General features: G+C 37.5%; 1 protein-coding gene and 1 long non-coding RNA gene across 4 annotated transcripts in view; one reads left to right on the top strand and one right to left on the bottom strand.

Moving 5' to 3' along the window:
* The window catches only part of LOC146060224 (uncharacterized), a 63632-nt gene extending 59564 nt beyond the window's left edge, over nucleotides 1–4068 (bottom strand). Inside the window, exon 1 of the long non-coding RNA XR_014470399.1 lies at nucleotides 3870–4068. This is a non-coding gene — a long non-coding RNA (uncharacterized LOC146060224). The remainder of the gene's footprint in view (nucleotides 1–3869) is intronic.
* Nucleotides 1948–15821, top strand: LHX1 (LIM homeobox 1). Of its 3 annotated transcripts, none has more exons than XM_083173213.1 (5): nucleotides 1948–2144; nucleotides 7144–7373; nucleotides 7875–8149; nucleotides 12590–12755; nucleotides 14138–15817. In XM_083173213.1, the coding sequence occupies exons 1-5, from the start codon at nucleotides 2101–2103 to the stop codon at nucleotides 14515–14517; spliced, it is 1095 nt and encodes a 364-aa protein (XP_083029339.1). In that variant the 5' UTR covers nucleotides 1948–2100; the 3' UTR covers nucleotides 14518–15817. The 3 variants fall into 3 exon arrangements, with proteins under 3 accessions (XP_083029339.1, XP_083029338.1, XP_083029337.1); XM_083173212.1 differs by lacking the exon at nucleotides 1948–2144 and adding an exon at nucleotides 4141–4974 and having other exon boundaries at nucleotides 7914–8149; nucleotides 14138–15821; XM_083173211.1 differs by lacking the exon at nucleotides 1948–2144 and adding an exon at nucleotides 4158–4974.
* The last annotated feature ends 237 nt before the right edge of the window (nucleotides 15822–16058 follow it).

Here is a 16058-nt window from a genome sequence, read left to right as displayed (position 1 = left end):
GATTTATCATCTACAAAAAGCCATTTATGCGATGATGATGCCGTGGATGCTTCTGCAGTGCGGAGATGCGAGCGTACTTGCGGGATTTATGCGCCTATTGGTCAATGTACAGTAGTTAACGCCATATCATTGTTTTAGCTCTAGAAGCCTTAATTAATTCGGTCTTGTATATTTGTTCTTTCTAGATCCAGAGCAACTTACAAAATCAGCAGCAAAAGTAGAAAAACATCAAATCCCTTTGTATATCCATGGGTAAGAAATAAGTAGACATGACAGGCAGGGTAAATTTCAAGTTTGATCTCTCCCTGGAGTATTTAGAGACCCCAGGCTACAATGTTGGTTAATCTGGGTTCCCCCCGGCTATGATGATGTGTTGTAGCTGCAGATCTCCCAGCACACATCACTTGTCGCCTGTGCCAGCATGCCTGCAGGAGGGGTCCTGGCTACTGCTCTCACCAACTGTCCTTTGTACACAACTCGCAGGTGTAATCCCTTCTCGCAGCTACCCCTGTAATGGGTGACAATAGCAGCTTACTGTATTTCTTATATGTATCATTAGCTGTAAACCAATGACATTCCCTGGTAAGTAAGCAAATATATGACATGGGATCTTTAGCTGAGATACCAGTGATACAAACCCTAACAGACGGGTTTCACATCGTTAGACAGAGACTATGATAACTCCAGTATATAATGAAATAAATGTTTCTTCCTTTTATTTCCACGTTTTATTGAAGGGGTTTTCTTTTTCTATTTTTGTGCCGGTGAGTTGAAGAGGAAAACGCATGCAGGTAATTGCCATGTATAATGACACGCTCCAGTGGCTGCAGGAAGCCACCGACTTTCTCAAACCTCGGCCAAAATTTCTAACTAATTCCTTGCCAGGAAATCCTGACAATAAATCAATTCTCCTTTTAAAATGTGGGATCAAAAGGAAAGACTTTTCTATACGGTGTATTGGTTATGAGAAAGAGTGCATCGCTTTCCAGTTCGCTGATAACATAAAATGATTTCCTATGATCGTTTGTTAAGGAGCAAGGCTGGGCCACACTGCTGTACTCTGTGCTTACAGCCAGGCTCAGGTACAGATGGCTTGTGACAAGCCCAGTGCCTCCCCAGCTGCCTGCACTACAGCATGGCGCACAGTTGCTGTACCAATCCACACTCCTACACTGAAGTCTGTCTTATACCTGCAGTACTGTATATACAACTATATACTGCCAGATAGAGAAAATATATATATAGTATAAATAAAACAAATTTCTATTGGAGATGCACGCTTCTTGCTTGTACTATAGTGGTGTGCTGTTTGTTTTCCTGAAGTGGTTTATATTTGGTAAATATTTGTAAATGCTGTATATATATATTATCAGGTGCACGGACCACACTACTAGAGAGCAGAAAACGTTAGGTGTCATATTGTCCACTTCTATAAATGTACTTTATATTAATAGATGCTTTTTATAGATAGTTCCTAATAAAATCGGAGGTTTTTAACATAGGCCTGGAAGCAACTTGCTGGCCTGTGGTTAGAAGATATGATGGAAACAAAGATGACGGCGGTAGCAGCAGAAAATAACTTTTCTGTATGCAGCTGGTATCTGAGGATTTGCAGCAAGAATAACCAGATACTCCTCTAAACACATTAGAAAGCAAGGAGTCCAACATGAGATGCTCATCTCCTATCTCTTATTCATCCCTGACCAACACATGTCATCTGGGACTTGCAGTGAAAGAAAGAAGTCCCTTGACAGAAGCGTACAGCTGTCGCCCTATGGGTTGTATAGGAGTAGAATATCTCCAGACATCCCTACCCTCTGTTTTACATGAGAAGTGGCACATATGCAGAGAGGCAGAGGGGGCGGGCGAAAGGTTGCCGTATTGATTTCATTTTTTACCGTTTACCAATAAACGAGCAGAGAATACAAACAAACAGCTGAGGGGAATGACACAAGACATTGCTGGGGAAAGACACTTATTGCATCCAGTCTATGCACAGACAAAGAACATAGGAGGACAGGGGAGATTACATAATCTGACGCTGCCTTAAACTGGAAATGTGTCTGATCAGAAGGGGATAGACAGAGTTTCCAAACCCTAATGAATGTTACCATATCATTGAAGAATATCCCAGTTACTGGAAGGTATGGAAACGCACATTTTAAATTATTTTACTGCACTATGGAAAGTCTATAAAGGGTTACCATCTTAATACAGTTAGTAAATAAACATAGGACTTAGACCACGGACTCAGAATATGCCGGATTTGGGCACTTTATTGGCTGATGCATGTTAGGTCAGTATTTGGGGCTGATAACACTACTACTTTTCTATGACATCATGACAAATGTATGCGATGTGTAAAGCTATAGATGCCATTGCTTAGACACATGCAATGTAAACACACGGCAGGTTCACATCACCAAAGGAATTCCTCTTTCAGCAATATACCTTCTCGTTGATTTTTTTTTATGGATTTTGCATTTTACATGTGTGCATTTTATCAACATGTTTCATTATTATTATTATTATTATTATCATCATTATCATCATTAATATTATTATTTAGGGGCTATATTGTGCTAACCTTAAAGAATAGTTATCTGATGCTGTATCTTCTCAGTACTGTTTTCAATGGAATTTATAAAATCGCCTTTTATATCACTTTACATATCTTATAACTTTTCCCGAAGATAACACTACTTCTCACAATGCCCAAACACCTTGATGTATTGTGAACAAGAGAGTGACAACTTCTTATATCAGAAATACCACTCTGTCTGCATTACACTCGTACAAGCAATTTGTCAGTTTCAGGAACAAACAATTTGCAAACGACTATACGATTAAAAAAATCATAGCTTTAAAGTTGCAGATCCCTTTCTCACTGATGTTGTTTAATTAACAATCAACACCTAGCTGATACTTGCCAGTCAGACAGAAAACAGCCAGCTTTGTTTGCAAATGTTTATTTGTGAACTCAGCCAACAGTGTTCATTATACATCCAAGTGAAGCGCTTCCTTTATCTTTTTACAGCAAAAAAATGTAGATGATTTCACAATGCACCAATTATCAGCAACAATATTCGCCAGAGGAAAAAAAACGTTATAAATTACGACTATTTATTACATTTATTAGATGCGAATTTTTATTTCGACAGCAAATACCAGTGAATCACAGAGATAACGCAATTCCTTACAAAATTGCAAGAAAAAAATAACAATTACAAAAATAACTTCAAAAATAATCGCATTCAAGTCGGATTTTACTTTTAAGAAATTACAAGTATTTTAAATCCAATAATATAGTTTGCACACACTATATGCATGCACATTTTCCCTTATGTCACGTGATAAGAGCAGTGCCTCACAGATACTGTATGCCTTGGGTATACAGGAGTGCTTAGTGTACTATCAATACTCATTTATAAGGGACCATAGCTACAAACTAATGTTGCAGTGCGAGTATACAAAGTGTGTGTGTGTGTGTGTGTGTGTGTGTGTGTGTGTGTGTGTGTGTGTGTGTGTGTGTGTGTGTGTGTGTGTGTGTGTGTAGATAGATAGATAGATAGTGTGAACTACATCCAGGACATGTATGGCATGCAGCTAGAACATACAATAATACAGAAATGATAGAAGAAAATTGAAACCACATTAGAAAACGCACAGCATAAATCCAAGCAATAAACATGTGATCGTGAAAATATTATAATTAATGTAAATTTACAGTTACATACACGTATCTCCATCCATACATACATACATACATGCATACATATTACACATATACATACATACACATATACACACATATACACACACATACATACACACACATACACACACACACACACACACACATTACCTACCAGCTTCATCACTGTCTGCGCTAGAAGAAACTTGTACACTTATTCTTCAAATATTATTAGCGTTCTGTGCTTGATCCACCTCTCCAATAGAGTGAATACCTTACCAAATAAAAAATGAAAATATGACATTACCTAAAGGTTTTGACAATGGTTTGCTTTCCCTATTTCTACAAATGGTTTTACAGTACTATTAGAGCTTGGTGTCGTGGTTAATGGTTTACAAGGGGACTGCGAGAAGCTGATTGGCTGCTGCTGTGTGTTTCGTCACAGAGTTGTGCATAAGGCTAGCTCTACAGCAGCTGGGAACATGCAGTCCAGAGAAGACAGTTCATATGGAAAGAGACAGTGAGTGGAGCAATCACAGAGCAGTAGGATAACACTACACAATATACCACCTCTGGCTGCAGTCACTCTGCTCTGGCAATAGAGTCAAAGGGAAGACTTGAATCAGAAATTGATCTGAATCACCTGCAACCGCTATTTGGACACCTCGTTATAAACAACAGGACTTGGAAACCATTATTGGGCTAGCTAACTTCCTGAGAAAGACGACAGAGGTACTTCATCCCCTGGAACCGAACCTAAAGCCAATCCCAGCCTCTTACAGGGAGATCTGCCAGGCTTTGCATTGTTATTTCAGGCTATGCTGGTGAATAAGAACACAGAGCCAAACCACGGTATTTATTTTGGAAATCAAAGCACTTTCATCACTGACTGAGCTACCTCAGAATTCACAAAGCCAATTGATCGCTGTCAGATTTGTTTCCTCCTGTTACTATTGCTGCCTTGCCTCTAAGATTGGATCTCCACTATTGCAGAAGCTGCACTGGCCATTGGGCTGCTCCGAGACTGAGGGGAACACGGCCCGAAAGTCCTTTATTTGTTACAGAGCCATTGCTAGCGTGGGGCTGCTGTCACCTGGCCAGCCAGAGACAATGGTGCACTGTGCTGGGTGCGAAAGGCCCATCCTGGACCGCTTCTTGCTGAACGTGCTGGACAGGGCTTGGCATGTCAAGTGTGTACAGTGCTGTGAATGTAAATGCAACTTAACAGAAAAATGTTTTTCTAGAGAAAGCAAGCTTTACTGTAAGAACGACTTTTTCAGGTGAGTGCTGAAATGGAGACTAGTAATGCCCACATCTTCCTTTACAGAAAAAGGTCAATGTTATACCTTTGCACAGGTACCTAATGGTATACTTATTAATACTGTAAACTGTATGGATTAAATATGGCACTACTCGTGTTGCCGGTTTTCTCGCTCTCAGTTTACACAGGTTTGTTTGATCAGTGATGTACACACTGACATGCTGCTCTGTTCACAGGGATCATTTGTTAGACATTTTAATGCATATACAATACAATATAATGCTGTATACAATAGAGCGATCATTTAACGCCTTCCACCGAGGCCAACCTATTGTATGTATTATAAGTCTATTTGTAGAGGCGTGACTGCAAATCATAAACCTTTCGTAATAATGAACTATATATATATATATATATATATATATATATATATATATATATATATATATATATATATATATATATATACACACACACACACACACGATTAAGTGAATACAAATATCCCTTGATTTAACGTCTGACACATGTTCATATCAGAGTCGACATGAAACACATAAGAACTATGTATCCCCGGGTAGTCTACAAACCTCCCTTGTCAACTGTGAATGTATTTACCATCTGATGAATATTTTAGTGGTGACAAAGTACAGATAAAGACTCCTTGGAGATCGTCTGAAAATGGATCTAATGCCCCCGATCAGTATAAAGGGGGGAGCTGTTATCAGTCTGCTAGCAGATGCCCACCACGTATTTAGGAGCACAGTTAAGAACAACCCAAATGGTTTGATAATTATATAGCCAAAATGCATTTCTCACGCAGTGTTTTTGGAGGTCAAGCGGCAAGTTAAAATGATAATTTGATGGATGAAAGTGACATCTTTTCTGAGATAAAGAGCTGACCTTTTATGATCTTTACATGTAAATGGCCTTAAACAGGCCCAGAGAAAATGTCATTTTTGCACTTCAAGACAGGCAACATAAATACTGGTATGTATATAAACAATATATAAATATGAATAAACGAAACATAACAATATTTGGAAGCTGTCTGGCTTCTTATATAAACACACACACGCACATTTAATACAATGAACTTGTACATCGGATATTATAGGTTTAGTGTATATTTTGGTCATTTTACTTTATAATTCTTTGAAAACGAAGTATTTAACTGATTTTCACTGTATTTCCTGCAAATTCCTGTATTCAATTATTTGCAAGAATAAGTGTAATGATTGACATAACACATATATAAACGTATTTATATTGTAAGTAGTTTTAAATGTGTATACGATACGTGTGTGTGTGTGTGTGTGTGTGTGTGTGTGTGTGTGTGTGTGTGTGTGTGTGTGTGTGTGTGTGTGTGTGTGTGTGTGTGTGTGTGTGTGTGTGTGTGTGTGTGTGTGTGTATTCAGGGGAGTTCCAGAGAAGGAAATAACACTTTTAAATGTACTTAGAAGTGACTCATTGATTGGGTATCCTGTCCTGCAATGGTGAAGCAAAGGCCCCAAGTGGTTATTGGTTGTGGATTTTAGTAAATAAGTGATAACTGGATTTGAATAGCAAGGGTGTTTGAGGAGGAAACCACTGGACAATCCCATCACACATCCAGAATAGTTATTTGCACACAGTTATCCGCGACCAGACCTCACTGGGGTTTTTGTTTGTTAGTTTGTTTTGTTTTATTATTATTATTTTGCTTATCTTCGTCCATTCCATTAGATCCGACTATTATTTATATATAGATAGATAGATAGATAGATAGATATTTGTAATGTCCTACAATGTGACTCAATCTTAATTAAATACTTGTATATGTAATGTTTGGACAACACGCTCCCAAGCAGCAGTGTGCTCATTAAAATATTTTGTTTATTGTACTTTTGTATTGAGGGAATAAGGCAATAACACGGATGTACCACATTTGTAGCTATTATAACCCTGTAGTTATCAAATAATTAACTATTCATGAATAATCGAATATATAACCTAGAATACAGACACTGTGACATTTCAGCACAACTGACAGCGGAATGCAGGCACGCATGTATTACATAATATACAACATTGCAGTGTTATTTGGATGCGGTTTTGTAGTGATGGGGAAAGTATTTTAATTGTATATGTTTTACAGACGGTGTGTCTGTGTAAATGGTAATGAGATTTTATTCTGTGTCTCCGTTAGGCGCTTTGGTACCAAGTGTGCTGGCTGCGCCCAGGGAATCTCCCCCAGTGACCTGGTCAGGAGGGCAAGGAGCAAAGTGTTCCACTTGAACTGCTTCACATGTATGATGTGTAACAAACAGCTCTCCACTGGTGAGGAACTCTATGTCATCGATGAGAACAAGTTCGTCTGCAAAGAAGATTACTTAAACAACAATAACAACCCTGCCAAAGAAAATAGTCTTCTATCAGGTAAAAGTTGTGACGGCACATACTGTACAGTGGCACTAGTCCTCTGCCTCCCACTCTCTGTTCTCTCCTTGCAGTGTTCCCCAAATTCTCAATATCTTTTATATACCTAGAACCCCCCTCTCTCTCCACTCTCACTTTGTCTGACCCCTCTCGCCCGATAGATAGATAGATAGATAGATAGATAGATAGATAGATAGATAGATAGATAGATAGATAGATCTATATATATATATATATATATATATATATATATATATATATATATATATATATATATATATACATACACACACACACAAATATAGACACAAAAACTGGATGTTTTGTGGTAAGGTTAGCGTTGCTCAAACAAGGTAAAATGTAAAACGTGAATTTTGCAACTGATATAGTGATTCTTAGTACAATACCGCTAGGAATGGCTTTCTATATACAAGGTAGCGGTCCTGTTCTGATGCTATCATCCTTTGTGTGATATGATTTATTTTTTCCTCCCTGGAATAGTAACAGGCAGTGACCCCAGTTTATCTCCTGACTCCCAAGACCCATCTCAAGATGACGCAAAGGACTCTGAAAGCGCTAACATCTCAGATAAAGAAACTGGGATTAACGAAAACGATGACCAGAACCTAGGGGCAAAGAGGAGAGGACCCCGCACCACTATCAAAGCCAAACAGCTTGAGACCCTGAAAGCAGCCTTTGCAGCTACACCTAAACCAACACGACACATTAGAGAGCAGCTGGCCCAGGAGACTGGCCTCAATATGCGGGTCATACAGGTAATGTTCTTTCTTTTAATTAGAGGTCTGCTCTATCACTTACATTGTAAACGTCAGGATAAATATCCGCCCTATGCATCATAATGGGTAGCTATCGCTCTCCTTTTCATGGATACAAATAGTTGCAAGGATAAATTACACCTTACCTCCTAATGCAGACCAGGTATTTTTATCATTGTTTTTGGAAAAAGAAACTGTGGGGAAGGACCACTCATTAAAATCACTGATCCGTTCAAAACTTTTTGATGGGCCCAAAAATATTGCATATAGACTTGCAGGTGTAATAATATAGAGATATAGTGGGGGAAATTTAATAGAATGAGAGATTCAGAAAGTGAGAGATTTGGTAAGAAATCTTTAGTCTCTTTAAAGCGGCAATAATTTACATTGCCAAACCAGTTTGATTTTGCCGTGTAAATGATTGCCGCTTTAAAAAAATGGAGATTTCTCACCAAATGAATTTTTTTGTTTTGGCTTGTAGATCATTTCTTTATTGTGTCCTTGAAGGAATATGCAAAAAATAAAAACAAATCTGAAGATATGTTTTAAATGCTATTTATTTTGTACAACATATCTAATTTAATGTGTATTATTAATATTATTGTTGTTATTATTATTAATTCATTCATTTATTCTACACTGCAGAATTACGGTTTCAATTCTAAAGTGTCCAGGATGCTGAAATAGATCTTTTACTCTGAAATGGAATACTGTACAAACACTATTTCTGTATTCACCTCCTATCTCATCATTTATTGGCCTTAAAAGATTGAACAGGGGTATCAACTTGCAAATGGACTAGAAATTAATAACCATAAATGTGAGGGGTTAATGGAAAAATAAGAATGACAATGAGTTGGGATTATTAAAAGGTTTATAAACCCTCAGAGCTGGGGGTAATGGAGGGTTAAAAGATCATTAAGGCGAGGTTAGATTGGAAGAACCTTAGTGAGAGGATAATTAGGAGTAATCTTGTCAGGGTAATAAGAATTAACTCAATCATTCTTGACCTAAAGCGGGAAAGCCAAGCAAGGGGAAATCTAAATGCCTTTAAATGTTTAATTCAATACCAACTGAAAAAAAAAACTCAGTAGCCAAACCATTGAGTGTAAATATAGATTACAGAGTTGTATTATGAACCATAACCATATTCCTTTGAGCAGTTGGGTAGGATCCAAAGTAAAATGACTTCACTGAAATCATCCCGGACCAAGTTCAGGAGGTGATCCTCGGGGTGAATCCCAATCTCTGCATGTTTAACAAGTGACAATCGTGTATAATTGGAAGATTTTAGTGCACAGTACTTACCCATAAGCCTAAAGTGCAGCCAATAAGAGCCTATTAGTAACGGCAATGGGACAAATATATACAAGGGGGGCAAATGTAATCACGCCGAAACAGATCATACTCCTCCGCCTACAGATCTGCAGTTCACTCTTTAGCAGTAGGCTATACCAAAACATGCATTGACAATAAATGGAAAAAATATATTATCCGACTTTTAACGTCATAGAAGCATTAACTGGCTTTTCATATGTGCTATATTCTATTTTTTTTTAAATAGTCCATAGGGGGGATTTACGTTTTTATGAACAAGTAGGTATATAACAAATGAATAAATACAGTTAATATAAGACATGTAACGACAGATTTGATTATGCAAGACATGATTATCGGTTTGCAACTTTTTTCTTTACTATTTGTTGTAATATAGTTTCTTCAACTACTACTGGAATAATTTTAGTAAATCGTGCGATTACTTATAATCAATGCTGTTTAGTAGATGGAACTGAAATGAGCAAAACCAGTACAGCCATGAAACAGATGCAAAATCTGATGGAATTCTAATGGAATTATCGCACGACAAGAGATTGCACCTGCAGCCGCTGAAACATGTACAACACATAACTGTTGTACAGGCTCATGTGCCTGCATTACCTACAGTCAATTATCAATTGTCCAGTGTGATGAAAATATGGGTACTAAAGACAGTATCTTATTTTTTTTTTCTCGGTGAGATGATTATGTAGAAGGTCTTTTTTTATGCTGTACCGGGGGCAGAGTGATGCAATATAGCAGCAGCAGCAGCAGCAGCATATGTTCTATTATGTGGGAGGGATGCACATTCTATGTACGCATGCGCGATGTGAACACCTCCTAACCAGGGCTGCATAGCCAACTTTCCTGGTGAAAGGTTTCCATCAACTATTAATGTTAAAAAATGCAAAGTATCTCCCAAGTATTTAGCGATTTCTGCTTTAGCCACAAAGCCAAAAATAGATGTTAATTCAGTATGTATAGGGATTTATAGATCACACCGTGTAAATTATTAATTAGGACTCTGAAGTATTTTCTGTTAGTTGACAAAGTAATGGCTTGCGGAAGGATCTGGTAACCTGGTTACGTTTTGTGTATGACTACCGTTTACACATTGATATTTGAAGCATAGATGGTATATCACTTTTAATTATGTGTATGAATTTCGGATTTGAAGTAGAATTCGTAAATTGATACCAGTAAAACCTGATTTCCAATAGCTTTAGGAACATTTTAATGTCATTCGCCGCTACTGTAAATGTATTTTATCATATCTCCCAACATATCTGACTCATTCCAGTAGGAACAACATTTCTGGACTTCCCTCTGAATGTATAATTGTCATCACATATTTTGAACAGGTTAATTTATAAGTAAAGAGGAGTGATTAGGAGACCTGCGCTACGGACTAATAATATGTAGGTGCGTACACTGTGAGTAGGTAGGCAAAATAAAGAGAGTGCCAACCTTGTACTATATATCAGGTTAATGTATAGGAAAGGTGATGGCAATCATACGTTCAAATGGAAGTCCAGGAACAGAGCATTCTGTACCTCCTGGAAAAGGTTATATTGGGAGGTATGCATTTATGACGGTTGTGAGTCGCATCGTTTCCTTATCATGTAATAATACATTCCATATGTGACAATGGCAGTGCTGTACGAATACAGAATGTACATGGTAGTAATGACGGAAGTAATAAGTAACTACAGAAACCCATGGGCCAGGTTACGCAGCTGTCACCCCCTGGCTGGCTGATACACTTATAAATAGCTAGCAAAATAGCTGAGTACTGTAGCTACATTTAAGATTATTTTCTTTTTATTTATAGTAATAGTGCTGTAATAGTTCTAGAATACTTTTGCAGGCAGAATAAATGTTGTACATTCATTGATTAGGCCTATACCGCCATCCTCTTGATGTTATTGTTAGGGGGGGGGGGGGTCGTTTGTTTCAGAAATGTGTAAACTACTTGTTTATTCCTACCATTAACTATCAGCCCTGCGAGGCATAGAAATCCAGGTTAGTATTAGATCAGGAAATATCCATCAATCAGATTGTGCTCGGAAGATTTGTAACTGCTTCATTCTTTTTTAGAGCAGTTTACTTCACCAGACTTCTGACTCCATAGTCGCAAACTGTATGGTCACTGAAGGGTTTATTTACTAAGATGGGAGTTTCATTAAAGATGGGATGTTGCTATGGGCAACTATTCAGATTCTAAATATTATCTTCTAGAAAGTGCTAAATAAATTAGTTGATTCTGATTGGTTGCCCACAAGATCATCCTAACTTCTATAGAACGCGTATCTGAAGTAAATAAATCGTCGAGTCTGGATCAGATTAGTTTGTATGGCCTCTTATGACCGACTTTATTGTGTCGTACAGTCCAAGCAGTGAATGTCTGGGTCTAGCGCTCATTTATTAGTATTAGTATTTTGGTTCTTAATGTCCACCGAGATATTGGTGATTATCTACTTCAATTTATGGGAAGAAAATGAGTGTTTGCTGGCTATAATTTCATGCAGATTCTGCAACTAAATGCAATATATGTACTTTGGGCCCTTACTAGCTGTAAAGCAGAGATGCTTATTTCTGACATGCAGATAAGTAACAGAGCACCTAAGCACTCAAATTCAGCTTTTTTTTCTTTTTTTTTTGTAAAACATTGGTTCAAATGTCAGTATGAATATGGTAATAACAAATAGTAACAAAAAGTATGGAAATCAGCATGCTTTATTTATAATTATATCCAATCTGCATACATAATGCAGGCTATTGTATGGAAATTGTGGAAATTAAATAGATAGATAGATAGATAGATAGATAGATAGATAGATAGATAGATAGATAGATAGATAGATTAGATTAGATAACTAGATAGATATTTTGGGAGGCAAATATGCCACTTTTAAACCATGAAAGGAGTAAGCTAACACAACGCCATATAAAATAATACAAAAGAGACATAAAGCAAATAAACAGGCACTTCTGTGTAACAGATGGCGCATTGTGCGCATTATGCAGCTCAGACGTGCCTTCTATAGTAATGTACTGTGATGATGTGCCCATCATGTGTCACCCTCTAATGTGCATGCTACATATTACTATTCCCTTCTGCAGGTTTGGTTTCAAAACCGACGTTCCAAAGAGCGGCGCATGAAGCAGCTGAGCGCCCTGGGCGCCCGCCGGCACGCCTTCTTCCGGAGCCCGCGGAGAATGAGGCCGCTGGTGGACCGACTGGAGCCGGGGGAGCTCATACCCAATGGGCCGTTCTCATTTTATGGAGGTGCGCTCTATTGCTAACATGACACTTCTGGTATACAGGGGGGTGCATCCAAGCACTGCAACCACCACAAATACGGGCTGGATGCAGGGTTCTGGTGCCAGCTTACTGGGAATTTCACACAGGATGCCCCGCACAACCACTGCTATGATGTTTGTAAAGTCAAATTAATCGATAGTTTCTATAGTGTCTACATTTCTATTCATTCTTTTTTTATTTACATGTGGGTAATTAACACTGCATAAATAATGAGGACGCCAGTGACACACCCACAAAATGAATGTTCCATTAAATAGTTCTATTGCATTTTATCAATGATCGCAAAAATATAGTAATTTAAAAGGAATCGACAGAGTAACGTGCTACCTATTATATTTCTCTATCTACACAGCGCAACCTTACGCTACTACTGTATGCTCAATATGAGCACTTCCGTGTCCTTTATTCTACAGTTGTTAGCATTAGTGTACGCTTAAACATTGTCTTTCCCTTTATCAGTATATTTGATCAGAACAGACTTAAGAAAACTTTTGTAAATCCTTGTGTTTTCAGGCATGTAACATGCTGTTAATATTTAATGGCGTGTTTGGTAGATAAGTAACAGAGATTCCTTTTTAAATAGGCGCAGTTAGGAGACGGGAAAATATTTATCAGTGTGTCTCCTGAAATGTACAATACACATCTACATCTCATTACATTTCCACTGGCCAGTATATGCTTTCCGAATACAAACCTTAGCAGTTGGGACGCATCTGAAAAGATAAATGGGCCCCTTTTATATAAACATAAAATCATTTAATTCGTGTGAATGATAGTAGGATCATTGGGAAAACGTGACCCTGCTATACATATATTGATAATAACAATACACTATGATCTCTGTAATATCTCGCTAGTCGTATTTTACGCAGACTTTAGTTTTTGGTAAATGCGTTTTTGCAATGTATATGAAATCAAAATATATGCGAGTCCGAATTTTCTGTGGTGGATCTGTTATTCTGTTGACATTCTCGCCATGGAGTATTAGCTATGGAGTATCAGCATCGGGCGGTTCCACTGAAGTCTGGTAACTCGGCGCATTCTCGCTCTCATTTATAAAGAAGGTCCTATTTGCAAGTTCAGGGGGTGTTCATGGAGATTTTAATTTAGAAAAAATACAATCTTTAAGTTATAATACATGTGCTTCATGGAATAGAATTGTTTTAAATTAGTTATAATATATGTAGCAAGTTATCAGAAAAATATATAAAATTAGATAAATTGAGCGATGTGAATACAAGATATTAAGCATTGGCTAAAATCTAAATAATACAAAAAAATGGATTTATAATTTTCATAGCTCTTGCAAGTGCTGCATAATTTATATGAAATATTTTCCTTTGTAGATTACCAGAGCGAATACTATGGCCCAGGAAGCAACTACGATTTCTTTCCTCAAGGACCCCCCTCATCACAAGCTCAAACCCCAGTAGATTTGCCATTTGTACCATCATCAGGACCTGCAGGGACTCCACTTGGTACAATGGACCACCCATTACCCGGGCATCACCCATCTAGTGACGCCCAGCGCTTCACAGACATTATGTCCCACCCTCCAGGAGACTCTCCCAGCCCAGAGCCCAACCTGCCCGGCTCTATGCACTCAATGTCCGCAGAGGTTTTCGGTCAGAGCGCACCTTTTTCTACGCTATCAGTCAATGGGGGTGCAACGTATGGGAATCACTTGTCACATCCACCAGAAATGAACGAAGCGGCTGTCTGGTAGTTTATTCATAATCAAAGAGCACCCATCAGACTGGCACAGGTTGCTATCTCTCCTGACAATGCCATGGTGTGCAGAACTGGGAACTCTATATTATATCCCCAGTCTGAAACAACATTTTTCTTTGGATTGAAATACGTTGCAGGATAATGCCTTGGAATGTACTGGAGCAAAGAAATCCCAAACATACCTTGTGTAGTGACAGATCTAAAACTGGAGAAGCTGTTATGTGAAGTGCTGCGATGCCAGGAGATCACTTACATGGTACCAATAGCTGGTAGCAATCACAATCTTTAATTCCATAAACACGGCTGCAATGCCCCTAGAGTACCCTTATTAGGGATTGTTGTAGCCTGGATCAGTGTGTCTATTTCCTGCACCTTAGAGGTTGAAAGAACTAGTATAAGCTTCAATATATATATATATATATATACACACCTGAGTTACAGGTGGAACAGAACGTCTATTTGCCAAAATATAAAATACAACAATGTAAAGCCCTCAGCATCAACTCTTCTACCTTTACAAAGCTACTGACACAAATGTAGTATCCTCACGCTGAAGGTCTGATACTAGACCTGCTACAAGACTGACTTGAAATAGATTCTACCTTCATTGATAACGAAAACTAAAAGACTATTGAACTAAAACAGTCAACTGTTTACGTATGACGTTAAATTCAGGAGCCTAACGTTTTAGTAATAATCCAGTTTTAGAAACCTCTGTAAAAAAAAAACAAAAAAAAAACAAACAAACAAAAAAGCAAAATTTTTGAGCAATCAACCAAATGATTCATTTTCTTGAAGTTTTGTTTTCTGTGGATGTAACGGGACTGATTGAAAGGCATTTTGGTACAATGTGCTTGTTGTTATAGGGTGTAATTTACAGAAGGGAAAAGAAAGTGAACATAAAGTGAGGTGCCAAATAAAATAACTTAATAGCACAAAATACTGTAAGGTGCGTAAGCGCCAATCACCATAGAAAGTGTTTAAAATGTGTTACACGGTTTCAAACTATTTCATATACTTTTTAGTCCTGTTAATATCCATTGACTTGTTAATGGCTTATATAGAACCAGGCAGGTTTTATTTTTGTGTCCTTAAAGAAAGTCCAAAATATTTAAATTTTATGATCAAATATGCAGTTCCCAGCTGCGTTTTCTTTATATATTAAAATTCTCATACGTCTTTTATTGTTATTATAAGCCTAAGCTTGTGTGACCTCCAGTGCATATTAGACCATTCACTGTATGAAAGGATAACATGTTGATAATTTGTGAATTTTTAATAAAAAATAGAAAATCATATGTTTAGATAATTTGTATTTCATTTGTGTATCGGAGAGTGTTTCGCTCTACAAAAAAGGAATATATACTTTTTTTGCCTTTCTTTAATTCTTTTTTTTTATTGCCTTTAAAAAATAGAAAAAAAGAATCCGGTTTAAAATTATTTAAAAAAAATATTCTGGAATTGCGCCAACAATTTTTATTTGTAATAGGGCTATTTTTTAAACCCGCAATCCCTAATAAATAATTAGTATAATCA

Source organism: Crinia signifera, chromosome 2 (genome assembly GCF_055691185.1).
Source record: "Crinia signifera chromosome 2, ASM5569118v1, whole genome shotgun sequence".
Classification (NCBI taxonomy): Eukaryota; Metazoa; Chordata; class Amphibia; order Anura; family Myobatrachidae; genus Crinia; species Crinia signifera.
This window is presented reverse-complemented; position numbering and strand designations above follow the sequence as displayed.